A 23,093-nucleotide genomic window follows, 5' to 3' on the forward strand; every position below is an offset into this window, starting at 1 on the left:
GATTTCCAGTATTTAGGGAATTTTATTAGACAAACTGACAAACTCAATACAACTGTACCTGTCCCATACTGAGAGGTAAATCTGCACTGAGCTTTGTATTCATGTCATTTACTGCTGTGGTTCATATGTAGAACAAACAGATACAAGCAAGTGAATCTAAATAGGCACAAATGACAGTTGATACTGTACCTGTACACATAAAACAATCTCTGATGTGAATAAACGCTATCAGTATGACAGGTGGACGCTGTTCAATCCTGTATTTTTCAGTGTGTCATCTAGATGAGCTTAAGAACAGAAGGATTTCCACAAAAATAAACGTTACGTTATAGAAACGAGGATATAAACAACGCACTCGTAAAAGTTCAACTTAATAAACTTAGCCTCGGTGGGTTACTCGAAACTCTTCTCGTCACCCTCCCCGTCGACGTTACGTACGCAGCCGTGGCGTGCCTGCAAGCCAAATAACATGGAGTCCTCTGTCTGGCATCTCCAAGGGATCCATGCAAAAAACCTGAGCGGCGATTAAAAAGAGCAAGTTTGTCCATGGGAGCAGTCAAAGCCTCTCGCGAGCATCGTCTCGGGGCGTAAAGCGTCAGCTCCGTCTTCAAACTATGACGAACGGTGCTTAAACAGCCCAGCCTTTATCCCTGCGATCCGCAAAACCAGGCCGATTTCAGTGAGTATTTGCTTTTAAAAAAATGCAGTTTATGGGCGTTTTGGGGTTTGAAGGGTTCTGTGCATGGATGCATTGTTGTTCTTGTCACCTGACAACGACAGGATCGATAACAGACACGTCCTCTGGAGCAACAGAAGCCAACCCGTGGGACACCTTGATGTACCCGGACATTTTCCTGCTTTTTTAGAGGGGCAGCAGGAGAGGACATGGGCCTGAATATAAAGGCCACTTATTTATGTAACCATTTGGGCGCCCCATTTCATTCTTTAAGACCAGACATATTGTGAAAATAGGTCAGACAATCCGAAAACTGCAGCTGGCAAAAAATACTGAGGGCAGCCAAAACACGACAGACTGTGCAGATTTGACACTTTAATACTGTCTGGTATGCTTTTTGATTCTTACTTAGAACCAGCTGACTGTATGAAAAATCATCTTTTATGCAAATGACTACAGTAAGTAGTGGCAGTCTGAAACTTTTAAGCCATTACAAACTTTTATTTTTGGTAAGTGTGTGCTCATGTGTGAATGTTTCCAGAGGAAGAGGAGGCTACACAATGTAGGCAGACTGGTCACCAGTGGGACTCCATACTGTTCTCTGGGGTACCATGGAGCCAGAGGGACCGCTGACCCCAGGGACCAGTTATGGGCCCCCACCCTTCAACTCAGCACAAACCTTCCTCAGCTGCACCTTACAGGTAACAGACACCGTCAAAGCATGATCACCTTTGCTCTCATTTCCAGCATCTGACAATAAGATTATAACAGTTTTATTCCCTCCTCTAGTCCTCATGCTCTCCAAATGGGAGAGACAGCCTGATGTCTGCCAAATGCTCGTGGGGCCATGCTGGAGATGAGGACTCCGTGCAGACTGAGGGCACTCAGCCCAGTGCAGACCCGGGGAAGAGCGCACAGAGGAGATTCAGGTCCTCAGCCTTTCCTTCCTCTCTAAGCTGGGACTCTGATTCTGAGAAAGAAACGCTAGATGGTAACACATGGTTTAATATCTATTGGAAACCTGTTGCACACTTCTCAAGAGTAGCGCAGTAGTGTTTACAACCTGCAGCAAAGCTATAAGTAGTATTGAATTTAGCTAATATGATGCCATCAGTGTACCTATCGTTGTTGTCCCCTTATTGTTTTAAATGTGATTCAGTCTGCTTGTAGTCAGAAGTCTCTCTCTCTCTCTCTCTCTCTCTCTCAGTGTAACCTGAGTATGCGCTGTATTTTTGACTGTGGATTTTAACTGTTGAGCTGTGAAGTGATGTTCCTGTGGTTGTGTGTTTTGTGTGCTGTTATGTGTCAGAGGAGGAGCTACAGCACTTTTCTAACCCTCATGGTCTGGCTGCTCACAGCCCAGGATCTCCTTCTGCTGGACTCAGGTGAGGAGGAGGCAATAGCAGGAGGAAAGGCAGCAAGTTGATTAGTGGTGAAACCAGCAAGAGAAAACACACACGAAAGAGACATCACAAAGGCAGATCATATTTTTTTGTAAAACTTTCAAGCAAGGCAGTAGCCAATATTTGAAACAACCTCCGCTGACAACAAAAGGTTTTTCAATTATTTGGGTTTTTTATGTTTTAATTATAGCAGCCCTGATAGGAAGTGCCATTGGAAATCATCTGCATATAAACTGATAGTAATAGTTTGACATTGTGAGAAATATTCCTGTTCACTTCCTGTACAAGAGTTAAATAATAAGACTGATACCACTCTCATACCTGTCCCTGAAGTGACAGACAGTAGTCAGTCTTAGTGCAGCTCTGCACAAAGACTGAAAACAGGGAAGCAGCCAACCTGGCTCTGTCCAAAGAAACAGAATCTGCCAGTACATCTAGCTCCATTATTAACACAAAGTTAAGCTATTTTTTTTTGTGTGTGTGTCATTTGTGTGAATCCCCTAAACACACAATGTAGCAACTGTACTGATGTGTGCCTGTGTGTTTGTGTTGCAGTTGCTGGCCAAGAAAAAGTTCCACAGATAACTATTGTTTTTGTACGATTTAACAAACCAAATTTAATGTGTTAATGTGCTTAATGTGTTAATTAGTTAATTAGGAGCTGTGGGTGACTGTGTTGTTAGCTTTGAACAGAGCCAGGCTAGCTGTTCCCCCCTCTTTCCAGGCTTTATGCTAAGCTAAGCTAACTAGCTGCTGGCTGTGGACTTATTTGATATATCTGACAAACATGAGAGTGCTATCAGTGTTTTCATTTAACTTGTGCATTTTCACATTTTCCAAATTGTAAATTGCTTCAAACAAAATATTCTACAACTGCTACATGATTACATTACAAATTTCTTCTTCTTTATTAGGAAAATTATTAGAAATTATGGGCCTGCTTTATTAATTTTTTATTATGCAATTTATTAATTTTTCTTTATAAGGTCTAGAAAGTATTTCAAAGCTCTCTCCCCACTGCCTATGATAAAATTATGGTGGGAACATACTAAATTCTGTATTTATTCAGTTGGCCTAAAAGTAGTCAACCTTAAATAGAGAGAGAGCAAATTCTGGAATCAAAGTAAAACATTCCCACCATGTGTATGTTTATAATTACACTGCACCCAGTTTGATAAAACCCACAAAGTTCCCAAGGACATGACCTCAGTGTCCTCAATAGTAGTTATGGCACTGAGAAGAAGAAATAAGAGCTCACACATGATCTGTATTGTATGTAATCTAATGAAGTGACTTATTTCAGACAGAGATGCTAACTCTCCACATGTTCAGAATTTCATTTAATGTTTTTTCCTTCCTACGTCGTCCAGACTTGATAGTGAAGATAACCAGGAACGTGAAAAAGTGCAGCACTTGCATAGCAAAACGGATACATCCACCCCTGTGGAGGGGCATGATGACAACAATGAGAGCACAAAGACAGAGGAGCCAAATACATCTAAGCTTGGCCCAGCAGAATGTAAGCATCATGAGGAAGCAACAAAATCTGTCCTGCACACTTGGTATCTTTCCTTTTATCTTTAGGCTCCTTTCATTCATAATTCTCTGTTTTCTCTTCACAGTGGCAGACAGCAAAGTCTGGAATGCATCTGACGGAGATGAGCTGTTTCTGTCCAAAGTAAAACTAAAGGAAGGTTGCCAAATGGAGGAGGAGGCGGACAACAGTGAGGGAGATGAGGAAGAGAAAAAGCCCAAGGGAAAGGAAACCAAGGAAGCTGAGAGAGATGTGTACACCTTCCCTGGAGATTCAGACCCTGAGAGTCCCCCTCCTGCCCCCTGGGCTCATTGCACATTCATTCAGCGGTGCAGAAAGAAGAGGGTGCTGCTCAGGCCTTTTTCTGGACTTGGCTCCTTGAAGCGCACATCACCTGAGACTGGCCAGCAGAGAGTGAGCCTTCAGAAATCAAAAACCTCTGAGATGGCCCAGCTGAATCGAGGCGCAGGGGTGTATGACTTTGAGGAAGTCAGTTTTGGAGAGGGAGCGGTGGAAGAACCGATCAAGTTCAGAGACAGAGGAGGGAAAAGAGACAAAGAAGAAGAAAGTGGGGTAGAGCCAGGTAGAGAAATTTTCACCTGTGTGGAATGTAGCATTTACTTCAAGAAGCAAGTCCACCTGCAGGAGCACATGGTTGAGCACTGTCAGAGTGGTTCAGGCGGTGGCAGGCGTTTAGGAAAGGGCGGTCGTTTTCGGTGTGTTGAGTGTGGATGGAACTTGCCAAATCGGCTTGCACTGGCAGACCACCACAAAAGGCACCAGGAATCTCGTCTAAAGATCCTGGAGGAGATTGAGAAACTGAATGAACATGGGAAGACGAGAGAGAATCAGAAACTGGACAGTAAGGTTGTTATGCAAGATGCAAGTGCAGTCTCAATTGCAGGCAAAGTGTCAGATCCAGAAATAGGCACATCTCCACCTCTATCCCCAGCCCCAGTTTCAACACAAGAGGCAGACCCAGCACTCGTTCACTCAGACGCAACTCCTCCAAATTCAGTTCGATCTACGGCTCAGGCCCGAGCTGTCTCTGCCTACCGCCGTCGCTTCGTCTGCACCAAGTGTAACTTCAGCACAAGAACCTCCCAGGCACTGGCTAATCACTCCAAGACCCACAACAGAAAAAAACCTGCTCTCCAGGCTGACTCTCCAGCTCCTGGTTCGCCGTCGTGTTTAGCATCCACTTCCCTGGCCTGTGGTCATTGTGCCTTCCTGACCTCAAGTCAAACCGTACTGAGGGAACACCAGAAACTTGCTCACCCGGGACAGTTCTCCATCAGCGGGGCGCAGGCAGACGAGCCTGGCCAGCATGCGCAGTCTAATGTGGGCACTCAAATTTCTAAACCCATCCTTGATTCTGACCGCCTCTCTGGATCCAGATCCCCTCCCGATGCAGCTCAAGGCAAAAGCCAGCAAGGAGTCACTGCCTCCGAGGACAGCACAACACCAGACGGCGCTGCAGCTCAGCCCGCAGGCCAGGTGGTCTTCAAGTGTGTTGGGAACAGGAGATTCAGCAGGAGAGGAAAGGCTTGGACTGAGTTGGCCAAGTTTCACCCCAGACTGGATGATGACAAGCTGCCTGAGAGTGAAGAAGAAGCACAGGATGAGTATCAGAGCACAGAGCTTGACAGTGAATTGTCCCAACAAGAAGCCAGCTCACCAGGAGGAGTGAAACGACACAGTAGAGCGAGATCCAGCACAGGTGAGGCTCAGTGTCAAACTAAAGACTCTTTAACGCAAGACCACTCTTGCAACTCTTCACTGAAATGATGCAGTTAGACCAAGTCACCTTTCTTGGATTTCTTTGCAAGTTGATTTGTTGCATCCAAGTAATGCATGCACACAAGTAAGATTATTGTGAGTGCTCAAGTTTTTAGCATGATTTGTCTAAAATCAGTTTAAACAATGCTTACTCAGAGCTTTGTGCATCGTAGAAAACCTGAGAAAGAAAGGATTAAAGCTGCTCTAATTAATATTTTTACACAGCAATGAATCAAATGACTGTTTAATGAGGAAGGGGTCACTTGTAGTGAAGAAACACAGAAAATTATCATCTGCCCTTGCAGTTCCCCTCAGCTCTTTGGAGCATTTTAGCATCTTTAAGCTCGTTGTTTAGTTTTTTTTTTACCTGCAGCTTTAATGTCTTTGTTCACTCACCACTCTCATCAGCACTGACCCAGCAGACAGATGTTTTCAGCAAAAAATCTTTGATAAACCTACTGTTCAGGGCCTGCCTAGCACCAAACAGCAGACAGAAAGGTGGAGTATTTAGCAGCTGAAAGTAGAGTAAATATTGGATATTTGACATTTGTCAGGTGGCCAGCAACACAACTACAAATGAATATTAATGTTGCTCTGTAACTGCTGGATGTGTAATTAGGCATTTGTTTGCACTTTAGTGATTGCATGCCAGTATAATGCTTTCCTCCAGCAATGTCACTGTCCTCTGTGACAAAACTTTCCTCCCCCAGGGTTTTCATGCATACAAACTTTTAGGGTTTAGGGTTTATATAAATTAAGCAACTCTCTTTAGCAGAAATCTACATGAGTTAGCAAACAGCTGCATGCAAAAGTTCTGGCACCCCTGGGCAGATTTCATATTAACTTGATTTTTGAAGTGAAAGCAAAGACAACTCCTGCAGCAAACAGACATTAAAAAAACAAGCCTTTTTTCAAATATTAATGTAAATAATAAAGTTTTTTATGTCAAAAAATGAAATAAACTGTAATTGTGGTGAACGCTTGGACACCGCTTGTAAAGTCTCAGAACTTGATTAACTTGTTAGGACTTGTGAGGCAGGTCAAGCATTGTCAGCAGAAATGATCAGCTGTTGACATCTCCACAGTTTAATAAATTCTGTGACTCTTCAAAACTTGTGGTGACATTCAACAACCATGGGCTCCTCTGAGCAAGTGCCGGAGGATATGAAAATGAAGCTAATTGATTCCCACAAAGCTATAAAAAGAGAGTAAAGTGCTTCCAGCTTGAAATTTCCACTCTCTGAAATATCACTAAGAAATGGCAGTTAGGGGAACTGTGGAAGTCAAAACAAGATTTGGAAGACCGAGAAAAAATGCAGATAAAAACTGCACATCTGCTGGGAAGAAAGGTGAAGTAAAGCTCCCATATGACCGCAGAGGAGGTTTCACTGACAAAGGAGTGGTGGTGCACCGTTCCACTGTGCAGCACTGATGCACAAACAGGGTCTACATGGAAGAGTCATCAGAGGGAAACTTCACCTGCTGCCTCCTCACAAAAGTGAATGTGTGAAATCTCGAGTTGTCATCCTGTTTGTGCATCAGTGCTGCACAGTGGAACGGTGCACCACCACTCCTGTGTCAGTGAAACTTGTCATCAGTTTCTTTGCAGTCATATGAGTTTTCACTCTGCCTTGCTGCCCAGCAAATGTCCAGTTCTGTCTGAAAATTTTCAAAATTTTTCTTCAAAATCTAGTCTTGACTTCCACAGCTTCCCTTAACTGCTATTTCTTAATGACATTTTGGACAGTAGAAATTGCAAGCTTGAAGCGCTTTGAAAGCTTTTTATAGCCTTCCCCTGCTTTGTAGGCACCAATTAGGTTCATTTTAGGTCCTCAGTCAGTTGCTTAGAGGAGCCCATGGTTGCTGAGCGTCACCACAAGGACTTGAGACTCAAGAGAATCTATCATCCCTGAAGTTGTCAAGTGTTTTGTCTCACAAGTCCTAATGAGCTGGAATTGTATTTGCTTCTTTCCACTTAAAAAAAAATCAACAAAACATGCAATGTGCCCAAACTTTTGCATACAACTGTAATACCTTTAACTGAAAGTGTAATCATGTAAATGAGACTCCCACACTGCATTTCTTTGTAGCAATGTTGCAGTGTTCCCATATGCCAGCAATTAACTTGATGAGTATACTGTGATTATTACCAATAGGAATAATGGTCAAAACTAGCAGAAACCCAAGTTGAAATAGATCAGAACTATTCTGTACATTACTATAAGTAATGAGATACATCAGACAGTCTTTAAGTGATTTTCAAAGGAGCTCTACAGGAGCTCTCATCCAAAACCTTACATGCACATACAGTATTTAAGGTGTGGTAGCCTCAGCTGATACCAATTCAATTTGAGTAGGATATATCTGTTTATTCAAGATTGATTTTTGCTTTTTTTATAGATGACTCTTCAGCTCAAAGTGGTACATTATTGCTCCCGCCTAAGAAGAATGTGAAGGACGAAGGCAAGCAGGAAGTGGAGAAAGATGGAAAGGTTTTCTTTTTGAGGAGGAGCACCCGGGTTACTGCTGCTCCTGCAGAAATTGACAGTGATGATGATGATGACGACATTGACGAGGAGCGTGTGCGACGTTTTCTGTCAGAGGGCATCTTGGATGAAGACAAAGACGAGATTGATGAGGACGCAGAGGCGCTGAAGAGTGTGGAGAGGAAGTGCCCCTACTGCCCTGATCGATTTCATAATGGCATTGGGCTTGCCAATCACGTGAGAGGCCACCTGAACCGAGTAGGCGTCAGCTACAATGTGCGTCACTTCATATCCCCCGAGGAAGTCAATGCGATTGAGAAGAAGTTCTCCTATCAGAAGAAGAAAAAAAAAGGTCAGCAGCTTGTTGCATGTTTCTTTAGGCTGTATAGATGTTGTCTGAGCAGAATTTGAAACCCCAGCAAACAAACCTTTTTTCTGTCTTTGCCTTAAAATGTGCTTAGAATAATGATCCTGACAGGGCACGGGAGAGAAGCAGGGGCCAAGCTGAAGACGCAGGCTGTAGTGTACTTTAGCCATACCATAATTTTCATACCATTTTCAGCCCCCTGCATTTTACTAACATTTGAAACACGACACATGTTTTTTAAAGTGGTTGCTATAACATAAATAGTTATGAGATGATTAACAAAATATGAAAGCTGAAGAAAAAAACTGTTTCTTCTACACGAAGTTAAGTCAGCCTTTTCAGACTTTCCTCTAACCTTTGCCCTTTTCTTGTTGATTACTAGATCATTTTACTTCAAAACTCCTGACTGCTTTCAACTAAGTGTTTATGTGAGCAAACTGAAATGACAGTGCTAACGTGGTGATATTTAGCAGGTATGATGACCACAGTCACCATCGTGGTTTAGTGTGTTAGCATGTTAACATTTGTTAATTAGCACCAATTACAATGGGACAACCAATTACATGGGACCACTAAGGTCAGTAGGATTCATCCTCTGGGAACCATGAATGTTCGTACAGAGTTTCAGGGAAGTCCATCCAATAATTTCACTCTGGACCAAAGTGGTGAACCGACTGATTGACTGACAGACCAACATTGCCATTCCTGGAGTGGCTAAAAAATTGCTCTTAAGTTTAACTGGTCACAGTGATCTACAAATCCAGTAATGAAGACAAGTTGTAAGAAGAAATAGCTTTAAGGGGTCACAAGCCAAAAAGGTTTGGGAACCACAGCTGTTTACTATTATACTGTACATTCAGTCACATGTCTAAACTACTTCTTGTATTGCCTGTCCTCTCCATAGTTGCCAACTTTGACCCGGACACATTCAGTGTGATGCATTGTGAGTTCTGCAGCGCTGGCTTCGACACCCGGGCCGGCCTGTCCAGCCACGCCCGGGCTCACCTCCGTGACTTTGGGATCACTAACTGGGATGTTACCATCTCGCCAATCCACATCCTGAGGGAGTTGTTCTCCAGCAGGCCCGACCTCGTAATTCCCACAGCTCCCCCCCGGAGCCTCGCCTCTCCGCAGGAGGAGGGTGATGAGGATGAGGAGGAAGAGGAGGAAGAGGAGGGAATCGCTCAGGTAAAGCTGGAGGGGGAGACAAGTGAAAGGACGCTGAGTGCTGCTGTTTCTGATGCACTGCCTTCATCTCCTCAACACTGGAAGAAGGAGGAGAGTGAAGAGTGTGAGGGTAAGTTGTCTTTATTGATCCATCCTTAGAAGTAGTAGTGTGCACAGACCTGTGGTGGTGGTGTTATTCTGCTGGTTGCTGATGTGTTTGATAGCTATTACCTGATGACCCTGTTGGTGTTAGGAGTCTGAACGTGGCACAGGGGTATAAAGGCCTCTCTAATGATGCAAGTGGGGATGAAAGAGACTTACAGACGCAGTTGGAAATGTGAGTTTAGATGCTGTTGTTTGAAGTGCACCTGTATGTTTGACTCTGAATAAAAACGGGCTGGCCTGGGTGACACCACTGTACACTGTGTGAAGTGTCTGAATCGGGACGATGGCTGTCGAGAAAATCAGCCTTAACAGAGAGAGAAAAGTGTGTGTGTGTGCTGCGCGCGTGCATATATACACGCACGCGCGCGTGTGTTGGAGAGAGTGAGAGAGTCACTGATGCCGGTGGTTGATGTGGCACTCGGTGCATTTATCCCAACCTCCGCCTCCACTCGATTGGTCACGCCTTAGCTTAGCGGTGCATATGGGGGCAAAATGGCTGCTTCCACCTCCCCGCAGACCCAAACAATAGCGGAAAAACTGTCTGGCTTCAGCTGCCGGGAGTCCGATGCACTGCGGTTGCGGACCGGTGAGTACCGCGCGCTGTAATTCCTGTGCACCGCGTGCCCTCGGATCACACGGCGGCGTTACACACAGCGCGTCTCGCGCCGCATCTTCTGTCACATTGTAGCTAGACAACAGCCATTAAAAACTCTTTATCATGTGAGACCATGTAAAGAAAAGCAGTGTCGCGCACAGCCATGCAGGTAGCCCATGACATGCATGTCAAAAGCTCATAAAGCTGGTCATTGTTGTTGTTTCGGCTGCTCCCGTTTTGCACGCGCGGATAATTTGTAATCATTTTTCGCTGTTGTGATACTGTTGTTACAGTTTGTGTTTTCTTAATGTCTGAGAGGTTTTTTATTGTGCACGTCTGGGATGACGTCCAGAATTTTCAATGCTGCAGGATCTCTAAAATTACCTACAGTTGCCCAATCCTCGCCATTTTACTTTGCTTTGATTTTTGATAGAGGACACGCTGTGCTTTCAAGTGCATGCATTTGTGCATGTTTTTTCTTTCTTTCAATAAACTAAGAGAAGGAGAATGCTCAGGAAACATGGGAACTTTGTGGACTGAAAGCGGTCGTAGTCACTAATCTTATTACAACTTATCCGGATCAACGAAGTATAATCGAAGTATCACTTTTACTTGGAAGTATCGGGTTGCTCAGCGTGTCTCTGCCTGAATGGATCCAAAGTCAAGTTAGCGGTTTTCTACTTTGTTCCGTTTTATAAATACTCCACTGATTATTTAGTATTGTCTCCATTATAATAGATGGTGTTATAACGCTGCGCTCCGAGGTGTCACATCGCCGCTCTTTTACAGTCAAGAGATGAACTGACAAGCGCAGAGCCGCCCACCAGACAAAAAGCATTGTCTGTCTCCACGTCTCTTTTGATTTACCGATTTGTCGCAGAAAATGGCACTTTTGTCCCAGGAATGCCTGACTGCGGGGAACCAAGACTGCCATGTTTGTTTCATACAGTAGTGCAATTATGACTTTTGTGACAGGGTTTCATTACTTGAATTGTTTTCATGAACATTTCCTCACAGAAGACGTTATAATGCGCCTGTGAAGAAGGACTGAGAAATTATAGGCAATGAGCTCACAAGACTGAGTTGATTTTTCTGCTCTCAGCCTGCGTCTTTTATTTATTCTCAGGGCACATGAAATTATATTCCTGTGCTTTTAAAGGCTGACTTTTATAGAGGCAGAAATTAAAGAGACACATTGCTCAGACATCATCATTTATTTTTAGGTGATTTATCATCACAGTCACTTAATTGGCCTAATTAACATGCCAGTTCTACACTTAGATGGATATTGAATCTTTGTGTTTTAGGGGATGAGGAGGAAGCAGCTGAGGAAGAGGATGAGGAGGAGTTGCAGCTCCCTGCTCTGGATGGTCTGAGCTCAAGCCCTGGGAAAACAGGGCTGTGCGGCGTGGACGCAGGCAGCCTCTCTCCCGGGGAGGATGCAGACACCAAGGGTGAGGGAGAAAAATGGGCAACGCTGACCCCCACGAGTGTTGACAAGGGATTGGATTTGCTACAGCAGAGCCTTATCATAGCTGTCAGTGGTGGAAATTGTAAAACTGACCTCAGGTCAGCGTTGAGGCGTGGCAAAACTACACCAAAGAGGGCTGTCCCCAGGGAAATCCTGAGAGGTAGACAAATGTATTTAGGAGCTAATAAAGGCACCTGTAACATTGTGCCAGTGTTGCTGCAGGCAGGGTGAAGATACAGACAGGAAGGGTAAGTGAGGTGATGTGTCCTCTGGGATATCTGTGGCCTCTAAAAGAACCTGAGCCACCTGCTGTTGTTTTGCAAACTTTGTGTTACTGCTGCACTCAGTTAAAATAATGAAATAAAACATTAAAATGATGTAGACGGTAAAAGTTATTTTTGAAAGGCTTATTACCGCGCGGTTTTATAAAGTTTCATCAGCTTCTCTTTTCTCTTTTACAGTCCACAACTTGAAGTGTGAGGTGTGTGGAGCTCAGTTTGAGACCAGACGGGGATTGTCCAGCCACGCCCGCTCTCACTTGCGCCAGCTGGGCATCAGCGTCTCAGAGAGCAGCGGGGCACCCATCGACCTCCTCTACCAAATCGCCAAGGAACGCAACGCAGACAGCCAAATAAGCTCATCTCTTCTGGAGCCCCTCTCAGCCAAGAACTCCTCCCCTCCCGTTCCTCAAAAAGATGAGGATTTAGAAGACATGGACTTAGATGAGAAGCCGATCCCCCTCTCCATCCTGGCCAAAGCAGCAAAAGCAGCGCCGCCCTCTTCCTCCTCCACGCCTACACCTTCCCCCGGTGCCTCTCCAGCTCCGCCCCACTCTGGCTCCCCTTCCTCAGTAGTGAGGAAAGCCCCCATTTCCTCTCTGCTGCCGGTGTCTTCCCCCTTGCGCTCCCCGGAGCACAAGGCTGGGGGAATGAAAAGCTTGACCTCTAGCCTCTCTGCCCCGGCCACCATCACTACAACCAAACCCCTCTGGGCTCCACAGGAGAACGATGCTCCTCTCAACCTCAGTAAGTGTCACTGCCCTCACCGAAGTCTGTCTCTGATAACACTGTAAAAAGTGAAAGTGTTTGTTGTTGTCATGAGTCTCAGCATTGTTTTCTCTTCTTCACGTGCAGCACTGGAGGTGGACCCCAACAAGGACATTGTTTGTCAGCTGTGTGGCGCCTGGTTCGAGACACGGAAGGGCTTATCCAGCCACGCCCGAGCCCACCTGCGGCACTTTGGGGTGGAGTACTCCGAATCCAAGGGCTCTCCCATCGATCTCCTGAACCAGCTCATTGATACCGACGACTTCAAGCACAAAGCCAATGCATTGCAGCTTGACAGCCACGCAGAACCCCGGGGCCTCGCCACCGCGCTCTCCTCTCCGAAACAGCCCCTGCTGAGCCTCTCGTCCTCCTCCCCTTCATCCCTCCTCTACAAGGTGACCACAGCTGGAGGCGGGTCGACGTCCAAAGCTACCTCTTCCTCTGCCTCGTCTTTACTTGGCCCGCCCGCCAAGCGTCCCAAGTCCTCTTCCATGCAGGTCTTCCGCCTGAGCAGTGGAGAGCTCATGGCCCTTCCACACAGTAAGTGCTGCCTTTTGTATGAAATGAAAAATCCTTCAGATAAAGTCACTTACGCTGGATGAGGTGTAATGCTTTTTCTGTTTAACACAACATTAAACTCTTAGGTGAACCTCCAAAGGAAATAGGCTGTGAGTTCTGCGGGGAATATTTTGAGAATCGCAAAGGGCTCTCTAGCCACGCCCGCTCACACCTGCGCCAGATGGGCATCACTGAGTGGTCCGTCAACGGCTCCCCAATTGACACCCTGAGGGAGATCATCACGAGGCGGGGCCTGCCCTGTGCCCTTCCTCTGAAACCTCTCAAAACTCCACCTCCGTCCTCTCCGGGACCCCCTCGTTCCCCTCTGTCAACCTCCTCCTCTCCCTCGGCCACACTCCTCAGTCGTCTGCCCTTCGCGTTCGCCCGACCTTCCAGTCCTCCGCAGCCCGCTGTGTCCAAATCGAGCTCTGCTCCACCTACGTCTTCTGGTGGTCTGATCCTCAAGCTGAAGCCTGAGCCGGTGCAGGTGGAGGTCACCACACCTGGAGCTGTAGGGAGATCTGGGGGCCTCGCCACTGAACCTCTCAGCTGTAGCTGGAGCACCTCCGACAATGTGTTCCCCCTCAACTTGGGTAAATTAACTCCTATGTTTTGTCTCCAGGGCTTATCTAGCAATTTACAGGAATAGTTTGACATTTTGGAAAATAAACTTTGACTTTACTATCTTGCAAAGAGTATCATTGTGTCTGTACAGTAAATACATTCTCCCTCTGATCCTTCCCCAGCCATGGCCCATGAAGTGGAACCTACAAGAGATATTCGCTGTGAGTTCTGCGGGGAATATTTCGAGAACCGCAAAGGCCTCTCCAGCCACGCCCGCTCCCACCTGCGCCAGATGGGCATTACAGAATGGTCCGTCAACGGCTCGCCCATCGACACCCTGAGGGAGGTTATGCACAAGAGAGGGGCGGGTGCCTCTTCTCACTCGGACCAGGGAGTGAAGAAGGAGTCAAGCCAGGGAGCCAACAGTCCCCGATGGGAGACCAGCGGGGGCGCCGGCAGTTCAGAGGGTTTGGGTGTCTCAGGCTACCAGTCGTCCAAATATCGTAAATCTCCTCTCAGTTTGCTGCAGTCAGGGTCGAGGCTCCACAAGCAGGCCCTGGGGTCTGTAGGCCCATCTGCCACCCCACCTGCAGGGAAGCTTTTCAGGATGTCCCCGCTGGGGAAAAGACCTCTGTCAGAGGAGGCCCAGTCAGTGGAGACTTCCCACTCACCACCACATCAGCTCAAGACTTTCTCACCTCTGCCACATGATTTCTCCTACAAACGAAAACCCTCCCCAGACAAGCATGGACACCAGGGTGAGTCTTTGATAGGTTTTTATTTTTTCCAATCTTGTACTGATCATTATTCCTTCAGTTCTTCCTTCCCTGTGTTTTCCAGATCCCAGCTGTGAGTTGTGTGGGTTCTACTTTGAGAACCGTAAGGCTCTGGCCAGCCACGCACGAGCCCACCTGCGGCAGTTTGGCGTGACTGAGTGGTGTGTAAATGGATCCCCTATTGAGACGCTTAGCGCTTGGATGCGCAGCAGGCCACAGAAGGTTTTGGAGATGCACCGCAGCTACATGCAGGGGAACCGCTCTGCCCTCAAGAAGGTGAGGAGCGGCAGTCAGCTGGTAATTCTCTTGACTCAGTGTTATTTTAACGTAGTGAGCTCTCAGACTGTACTTGGATTTATCTTTGACCTTTGACATTTCAGAAAAGTCCACTGTTGCGAGTATGAGTGGGTTTTTTCCCCAACAGAAAAAATGTTGAATATCAGTGGAAGAACTTGTGCCTCCCACAAAGCTGAGCAGCTATACAATAACAGCTCATAACCTACTGTGCTACTTTTCTGACACACTCACTTTCCTCACAGTGTCTTTTCAAATAGGCGTCATGCTCAGAGATCTAACATGCCTCAGCTGGTGGCTCGACAGACATTTTGTGTCTTGGAAAGCTTCAGACGTGTTGTCTAACAGCTTTGAGCCTTACTGTAGATCCTGTGTCTTTACACCCAGCAAAAATCACTGTGGGGACAGATGCCAGAACAACTCAGCTATTGACTTGATAGTTGCCATAGTAACCAGGGTGCCTGGCAGCTTATGTTTCATCTTCAGATAAATTATGGCATGCTGTTGATAGAAGAAAATGTACGTTTTTTTTTTCCTCTTTTTCTTTTTTTCCTGTTGAATTAGTTTCTGGTGCATTTGCGTCATTGTCACACCTTTTCCCTGAGCTGTGATGTGACACACATACAGAATGTATGTCCTTGTAATCTTATTGTAAAGGGGTTTTTTTCACATGGGAAAAAGGAACCCAAATACGCTGTATGTGTTGGACCATTGTGCATGCATCTAAGTGAATGCATGCATGTAATGACTGATAACATGATTAGAAACATACTTATTTATTTATAGACCATTTATTGATTTGGCAACTGATTTAATTAATCAATTAATACATTTAAACAGTTCCCAATTAATTAATTAATTAATTAATTAATCATTAAGCCATTTTTTAAATAAACATGCCTAAAGATCTCAGGGTTCAGCTTTTCAGGGAAAAAGCTAAACTCAATACTCTGGAACTAACTTGCATATTTCATTACATTTTCAATAACAATGAATTGAGTGAATAATTGATCAGTTAGACATTATGTTGATCAGTTGATCATGAAAATAATTCTTAGTTGTAGGGCTGCAATAAAATAGCTATTAATTCCCCAGAATCTGTTACTAATGTACTTAAAAGTCTCAGAACTCAGATATTCAGCTTACAATGATACAAAACAGACAAAAGTAGAAAATACTCACAGGTCATATGCTGGAAAAAGAGTGTTCGTTATTTTTGACTGATAAACATCTGAAGAGATTAATCACTTATTTGTCTTACCAATTTTCTTTCAATCAATTTATTAAGTAATTGATTAAAGTGCTTCAGCTGTGGTGAGTTGCAGCTCTAGTAAACTTCCAGTCTGTCTACATCTCAGGCAATGTGCATGTGTATTAATACCCAAAAATTAGATAAGAAACCATAGAAGTTGAGCGGTACATATGTAAACTGAGCATTATTTGAAAAATGTTCATTTCAGATGATTTAGATGCATATTTATTGTTTAAGCCACAGTGGTCAAACATTCCTTACAGCTCTGTGCACACTCACAGATGTTTCCATCCAGGATGGTTAAACCTCTGGGCCAGGGTGAAGTTGAGTGGTGTGACGTCACCAAACTCTATTTACTAATAAGACTGATACAATTAACAGGAGAGAGATGCAAATCAGGCTCAGTCTAATCAGGAAACAGGATTGGAAACACCTGTGAGAGTGGACTGTGAGTGTGAAGGTGCTTGCAGAGATTTCAAAACATTCCTCACTTCATCATCATTATTTTCATTCGTTATCAAAGATTATCACTGGTGAGGACAGTGACATGCGGTTGAAAGCTCCAGAATGAGGTAGTAAGTGGCCTTTAAGCCTTATCCATTAGCCTTCTAAAGCAGCTTGTTGATACTGATGTCTTAAAACATAAATCCAGCACAAATAGTAAGGATCTCTTAATTGGCAAGCTTTCTTAACTGTGCTCTCAGTGCTTTATTTACAACAGTAGCTTAAAAGTCATCGTTATGATGTATAAGGTGTGTTAAAAGACTGATGTGAGAAAATTTTAGATTATTGGAAACGTTAGTCACACATTTCTTAACTGAAATACTTATTTCTACATATATTTTAAAATATTAAGGTGCCTGAATTCCTAACTGCTGAAAGAAACAGTTTGTTTTGTAGAACAGATTTTGCTCTCCATGCTTACCCTGATGTCTCCCACTGTACTCAATCTTGAGTGTTGTCCATCACTTGCAGGTCGCTTTGGATAAAAGCATCTGCCATGAGCAGAATGTAAATGAACAGAATGTAAATGTAAGGTTGAAAGTGGGTAATAAAATATAGCAGCAAAATGTGGACAATAAAAAAAGTTAATTTAAAAGGCCCAATTAAATGAACATACAACACTCACTAAAATATAAAAAGTTCATTTTACAAATTACCTTGATGATATAGGCAGAATCATTCTATAGTAAATTAAAAGAAGATTAAAAGAAATAGCAAGAGAATCACTGAGGCACAGATCCCTTCCTACAACCCCATGTTATTTTTACTGCTCTGTTTTTGTATGAATTGAACAAACCAAATGTAACATGTTAATTAGTTTGCTTCAGAAGAGTGACTTTGTTACCTTTGGACAGAGCAAGGCTAGCTACCCCTGTTTGTACTTTTTGTGCTATGCTAACTGGCTATTGGCTGCAGCTTCATGTTCACTCTACAGACATGCCATTAATGTTATTTGAAGAAATATATTTTGAGAGAGATATTTGCACATTTAGCACCTGGCAGCTCAAGTGTCTGTTGTTAGTTTAAAGCTGATAGGATCACTCATCTTTTCCAATCTTCCAGAAGAGCAGCTCACCTCTGACTGCATCAGTGGATTTTGATCATATCCCCCCCATCTCACCACAGAAGGCCTCTTCCTCCACGTCCTCCTCGTCCTCCTCCCAGTGGTCTTCGTCTTTGGCTGTAAGCCTGGTGCGACCACTGAGCCGTGAGGTCAGCCAGGGCTCTTCCAAGACCACAGAGGGTGATGCCGGTACCAACTTGCAGGCCGCTGCCATCAGGCCCGGCCGCAGCAGTCCCAGTCCCTCGCGGCTCGCCGGCGGCCTCCCACTTCAAGCACAGGTGGCACGTAGTGAGCTGAATGTCCGCCTGCCTAGAGGTACGTGAGGATCCAGCATATGTTTTGGCTCTCATGCACTCCGTCAGGTACACATGCCTGGATGCATCATATACACACTTGTGTATCTCACACATTGTCAACTGATTCAAATTGAAGTCTGAGAACAGCATTGAAACCATTTGACTCCAGAGATTTTAAACTGCTGAAATTTTGTTTTAAGCCACACTTAAGCAGTGCTAATGACGTGGCTCTGGGGATGACAGTGTTGATTGCTTGGTCATTTACTTTGGTCTAGTCTAAAATACCTCTCAGCACCTATTGCATAGATGGCCATGAAATTTAGTTGAGACCTTAATGGTCCCCAGATGATGAATCTCTCTGACTTTGGTGATTCTCTGGCTTTTCCTTTTCGTCCACCCTGAGATTGATGTTTATAGTTTTGAGCTAAATGACAACCATTGGATGCATTAGTTAATTAATTTGGTGCACACACTCAATTTTGGGATCCTTTAACTTTTCAGTTAGCACCATTGCTAATCAGAAATATCCCATTAGCCTGTGCAACTGTACATTTGCTTATTAGCAAATGTTAGCAACGCAGCTAAACTACGATGATCAGCACTGTGAAACAATCAGCACGGTAAACATTATACCTGTTAGCATTCGAACAGTAGCATTTAACTCAAAGCATTTTTGCCAAAATGCAGCCTCACAGAGCTAATAGACAGTGAACTCTTGTTTTAAAAAATTTGACTGACTGCAGCAACACAACAGCACTGTTAACTGTGGGGTACATTAGGTATAAGACAAATAAACAGAGTCTGCAACACTGAAAGTGAGGTGTTTCACCGGGAGAATAAATGAAATGTTTGGAGTAAAGCCACAGCACTGTCCCAGCCTTTGTTCCCAATGACAGTGAGTTTTTTATCCTTATTTTCTGACATTAAATTGGCTTTTGAGATGTTTTTATTTCTTTGAAAAGTAATGAAAGGGCAATATTTTTCATATTTGATTTATGGAAGAATATTTGTGTAAAATGAACCTTGCAAGTACAAAACAAAATGAGAAAATTATTGCAGATTATACATCGATCTGTGTTTAGAGAGAAATCTCTTAATTGGATTTCAATAACTGAATAAACTTTACATCATTTCTAGACTGATACACTCACATACAAGTATTCTGGTGCAGCTCCACTTTGCACCAACTCTGTTTGTCGCCTCCTCCTCTTGCTAAGGTTTTGAGCGTCGGCCCTTGAAGCACCCGTCTTGTCCAGATGGAACGGAAAGAGACAGCGGCCCTCCTAAGCCCCCCCGCACAGGCACCGTACCTGCCCTGGTGCCCAAACCACCCTCCTACCCACTGGTCAAACTGGTGGGCAAGTTCTACACCCTGAAGTGCCGGTGAGTGAGACCTACATGTTAGCGCAGAGCTTCCCAGGGCCCACGAGAAAATGTTCAGGGACTTTAACATTAGAAATTATGAGACAGCAGCATTAATAGAACTGTCTGGCTAAACTTTAAATAGTCCCTTAATCCCCAAGCAGCAATCACCACCTCCACCCCCTGCTGAGCAGTATAGTGCTAATGCACTATATTGAGAATAGTGAACCATTTGGGATTTTCAGTCAACATGAATGAGTGCTTGAGTTCTGATATAACTGCAGTACAAAAGTTTTAACAGAAACAGCTGCTCCCGAGGGAGGCACTGAATTTAACAACATCAGATTACATTTTGTTTCTTTGTGTGAAAACTTTGCTGGAGCCACAATAGCTGCTGCAGTTATTGTTAAGATTAGCAACAGTGTTATTTTGCATAATTTCCTGTTAAAATGTGTTTTTCTGTTTGCGTCAGGTTCTGTGAGGTGGAGTTTCACGGTCCACTGTCAGTGCAGGAGGACTGGATCAGACACCTCCAGCAGCACATCCTCAAGATGAACTACAACAAGCCTGCTGCTCCCAAAGCGGCTTCCACTGAACCCCCTGCCCCGGCCGATGACCCAGTCCCGGTCCAGGCCTCTGCCCTAGCCTCCACCTCTACCTCCAGTACCGCCTCCACCACACCTGCCCTCACCTCCACCCCAACCCGCACCACAGCTCCTAACAGCCGTTGCCCTACACCTCTAGCAGAATGTGCTCCCACCCTCACTGCCACAGAGATAGTAAAGGTCTCAGAGGAGCAGCCCACCTTAACTCCGACTCCTATTCCCCTCCCTACCCAGATGGTGTAAGCTCAAATTCATCGCTCACTGTCATTTTACCCCTTTGTTTTGTCTTGCCTTTTCTTTTCGTCCATCTGTTTCTTTCCTTTGGCCTTCACAAAGTGTTGTTGTGGAGGAGTGTTTCCCCTCCAAAGAGCCCTCTGAGCCCCAAGCACCTTTGAAGCAGCTTTCTAGACTGTTACTAAGTCCTGTTACCATGGGAACGAAGCTCTCCTGGCTTATCTGCGCACCAGGGATTGTGGGAACTCTCAAGGTTATGAGGAGAGATGAACTAATGTGTTCTGTTTGCCTTGTTTATATTGAATGTCCAGGTGTTGATTTGGACCGTTGCTGTACCTCTCCTCCCATTCACTGAGGGGTTAGTGTAGTCCTATATATACCCCCCCCCCCCTTTACAAACCGTGCATTACTAAGACCTGTGACACTTTGGCCATCTCTACCAGCAAGCTGGAAGCTCTGGCCTCAGCCTCTCACAGAGAGGTCTTGACTGAGATTAACTGACATTTATAATCATGCTAGTCTTGTGGTTGAGACGTTAAACATGTGGTAACACTTAGTGTTAAAAAAAAAAGCACTTTTAACGTTGACTTTGTCACTCAGCACTTACTTAAACACCCATTTAAATGGGTGAAATTTGACTAATTCTGATTGGTTAAAGGAGCAAGAAGTGGAAGCACACCTAAAAAGGGAAGCCCCCCCCCCAGTTAACTTTATAATGTAATGTCCCCAAAATATACATTTTGCTTGAATGTAGCTTAAAGCACCTATTAATACCTTAATATGCACACAATCAAACATATGCCCCCATGTTACTGTACCATTGAAGTTTTACTTTGAAGTTGCTATAACCATGGTTGGCTATTTTCAGCACATAGGGCTGCTGTTGTGTTGAAGGCACAGTTGCTTTTTAATCTTTGAGATTTGAAAAATGGGGCCATAGAAAATGTTCAAGGTTATACATTTCAAGTTTTTCCATTCACAGTGTTTCCATTTTCTTCCTGCCTTTTTCAATGTAACCCAAATTATTATTTATTTATTATTATGCATCTGAATGTGGTAAGCTAGGTCATTTTAAAGCTAAAGTAGATCTTTGGAATGTTTGAAAATAGGTCAGCGGTGCACTTTTGCTCAAGTGCACGATGTGAGTGTGTGTCTTAGTTTGTATGTTTGTGTACATACATAGCAAATGTGCATTTGTTTCCCATTTTTAAAGAGAAAGACAGAAGTAAAACTGCTTGATGGGAAGACGCCTCCTTAGCTCAAAGTGAACTAAATTTGGGAGCCTGTCTGTATGTAGTCCAATCAGGACTTATATGCATCCATCACCGTGTTAGGATGTGCCAAAGAGTCTGTTTACTTCCTTGTCTTGCCTCTGTAACAGCTGTTTACATTGGACCTGATGGTGGAGGAAACTCTGCACAGCTATTGAGTTCCCCAAGGCTCCACACTGAACAATGGACTGAACAAGTGGTGGTCTGCATCCACAACACACACACGGCCGAGTTCCCCCAGTTTCAAAGACTCGGGCTACCGGAGCAGGTTCATGGGACTCGCGTTGTTACTGTAGGGGTTAGATTATTCCAATTAAACATGAACACAAACCAAACTTGATTTCATGCAGGGCTCCTAAGAACTGCCAGCCCTCAGTCCAAACACAGAAACGCATCTGACCTCGGGCTCCTGAGGCTGAAGTCTGCGGTCTGTTTCTTTCTACATTGCTTCAGAGTGTGTTCATATCAACCTAGAACTGAAGCAATAACTAAAGGGTCCATGTAGGCTGATGACCTTTTAAAGTTTGTTCCAGTGTTTGAACCATGACTGTTCAATCCAAATGATACCCCAACCCTTTTATGGAGTATAGATACATACTATATAACTACATGTACTTAAGAAACTGTTGATGCTAGTAGAGCTATCAACAGTTCTAATAGCAAGGTAGTTCAAAAAATAATAAGTGATCTTAATTCCTCTAGTGTGATTTGATTTCAACCTTTGATGCTATGTATTTTTTATTGCTCTGTGCATTTCTGTATTTGCAGTCCTGCAAGGTGAATCTTAGAGTATTTTTTATTTTTATCTGTTAGTCTCTCCAAGCTGAAACTTTGGTGCTGGTGAGAATGTTGCAGGTCAGTGAGACGGCGAGCGACTGAACGTGAGGAAAACATTTTAATGTGATTGTCACGTCCTGGTATCAAAGGACTCTAATAAGCAGGCCTTAAAGGGGACCACTTTGCACGGTGAGATATGATCCTGTCTCTGCACTCACAGAGTAATAGACGCCACGGCCTCTTGCAGGTCTGTGGCTACATTTACTGTGTGAGATGTGAATTAAGAGGCTGGTGCATTAGAGCTCCCTTTTAAGATTACCTGAATAAGCCTCAGCTGGTGTAACTGGCTGTTTAGTGTGTATGTGTGTGTGTGCGTGTGTGTGTGTGTGTGAGTGTATGTATGAGTAAAAAATGAGACCGTGAGATGACGATGATAAAGAAGAAAAAGATGCAGTTAAAGAAAGAACTGTACTGTACACAAAGGGTTAAGTTTTAAGTGAATCAACAGAACAAACAATAAATGTGATTTCAATTTCAGACACTGCCTTGTATTCTTTATTGTAACAATCATCTGATCTGAGAGCGAGTGTTGGAGGTAGTGTCCATCTTTGTGTGCAAACTCTTTGGTTGTAATGGTTTTCCACCACTAGGGGGCAGTACAATACAAGCTTCATGTTTCATGGTTAATTTCAAGCAGATTGACATGAATACAACCTAAAAAAGCAGGGAAACATTGAGGTTAATTAGGAACTGAATTGACTGCAATGCAGAAATTGTCTTTGTCTAAACCACACAGTATAAAAAATCTTTGTTCTTTGTGTTTAATATTTCACTTAATGTTGCACCTA

At 44.2% G+C, this 23,093-nt stretch overlaps 1 protein-coding gene across 2 annotated transcripts; it reads left to right on the top strand.

Moving 5' to 3' along the window:
* wizb (WIZ zinc finger b) lies at positions 1-22,782 on the top strand. Of its 2 annotated transcripts, none has more exons than XM_018698652.2 (17): positions 1-679; positions 1,218-1,377; positions 1,466-1,667; positions 1,986-2,061; positions 3,450-3,598; positions 3,702-5,333; positions 7,793-8,230; positions 9,150-9,542; positions 11,480-11,626; positions 12,105-12,668; positions 12,777-13,229; positions 13,334-13,840; positions 13,994-14,569; positions 14,652-14,863; positions 17,763-18,015; positions 19,214-19,379; positions 19,831-22,782. In XM_018698652.2, the coding sequence occupies exons 2-17, from the start codon at positions 1,288-1,290 to the stop codon at positions 20,204-20,206; spliced, it is 6,234 nt and encodes a 2,077-aa protein (XP_018554168.1). In that variant the 5' UTR covers positions 1-679; positions 1,218-1,287; the 3' UTR covers positions 20,207-22,782. The 2 variants fall into 2 exon arrangements, with proteins under 2 accessions (XP_018554168.1, XP_050929935.1); XM_051073978.1 differs by having other exon boundaries at positions 1,220-1,377; positions 17,700-18,015.
* The last annotated feature ends 311 nt before the right edge of the window (positions 22,783-23,093 follow it).

The sequence above is a fragment of the Lates calcarifer genome, linkage group LG11 (genome assembly GCF_001640805.2).
Source record: "Lates calcarifer isolate ASB-BC8 linkage group LG11, TLL_Latcal_v3, whole genome shotgun sequence".
Classification (NCBI taxonomy): domain Eukaryota; kingdom Metazoa; phylum Chordata; class Actinopteri; family Centropomidae; genus Lates; species Lates calcarifer.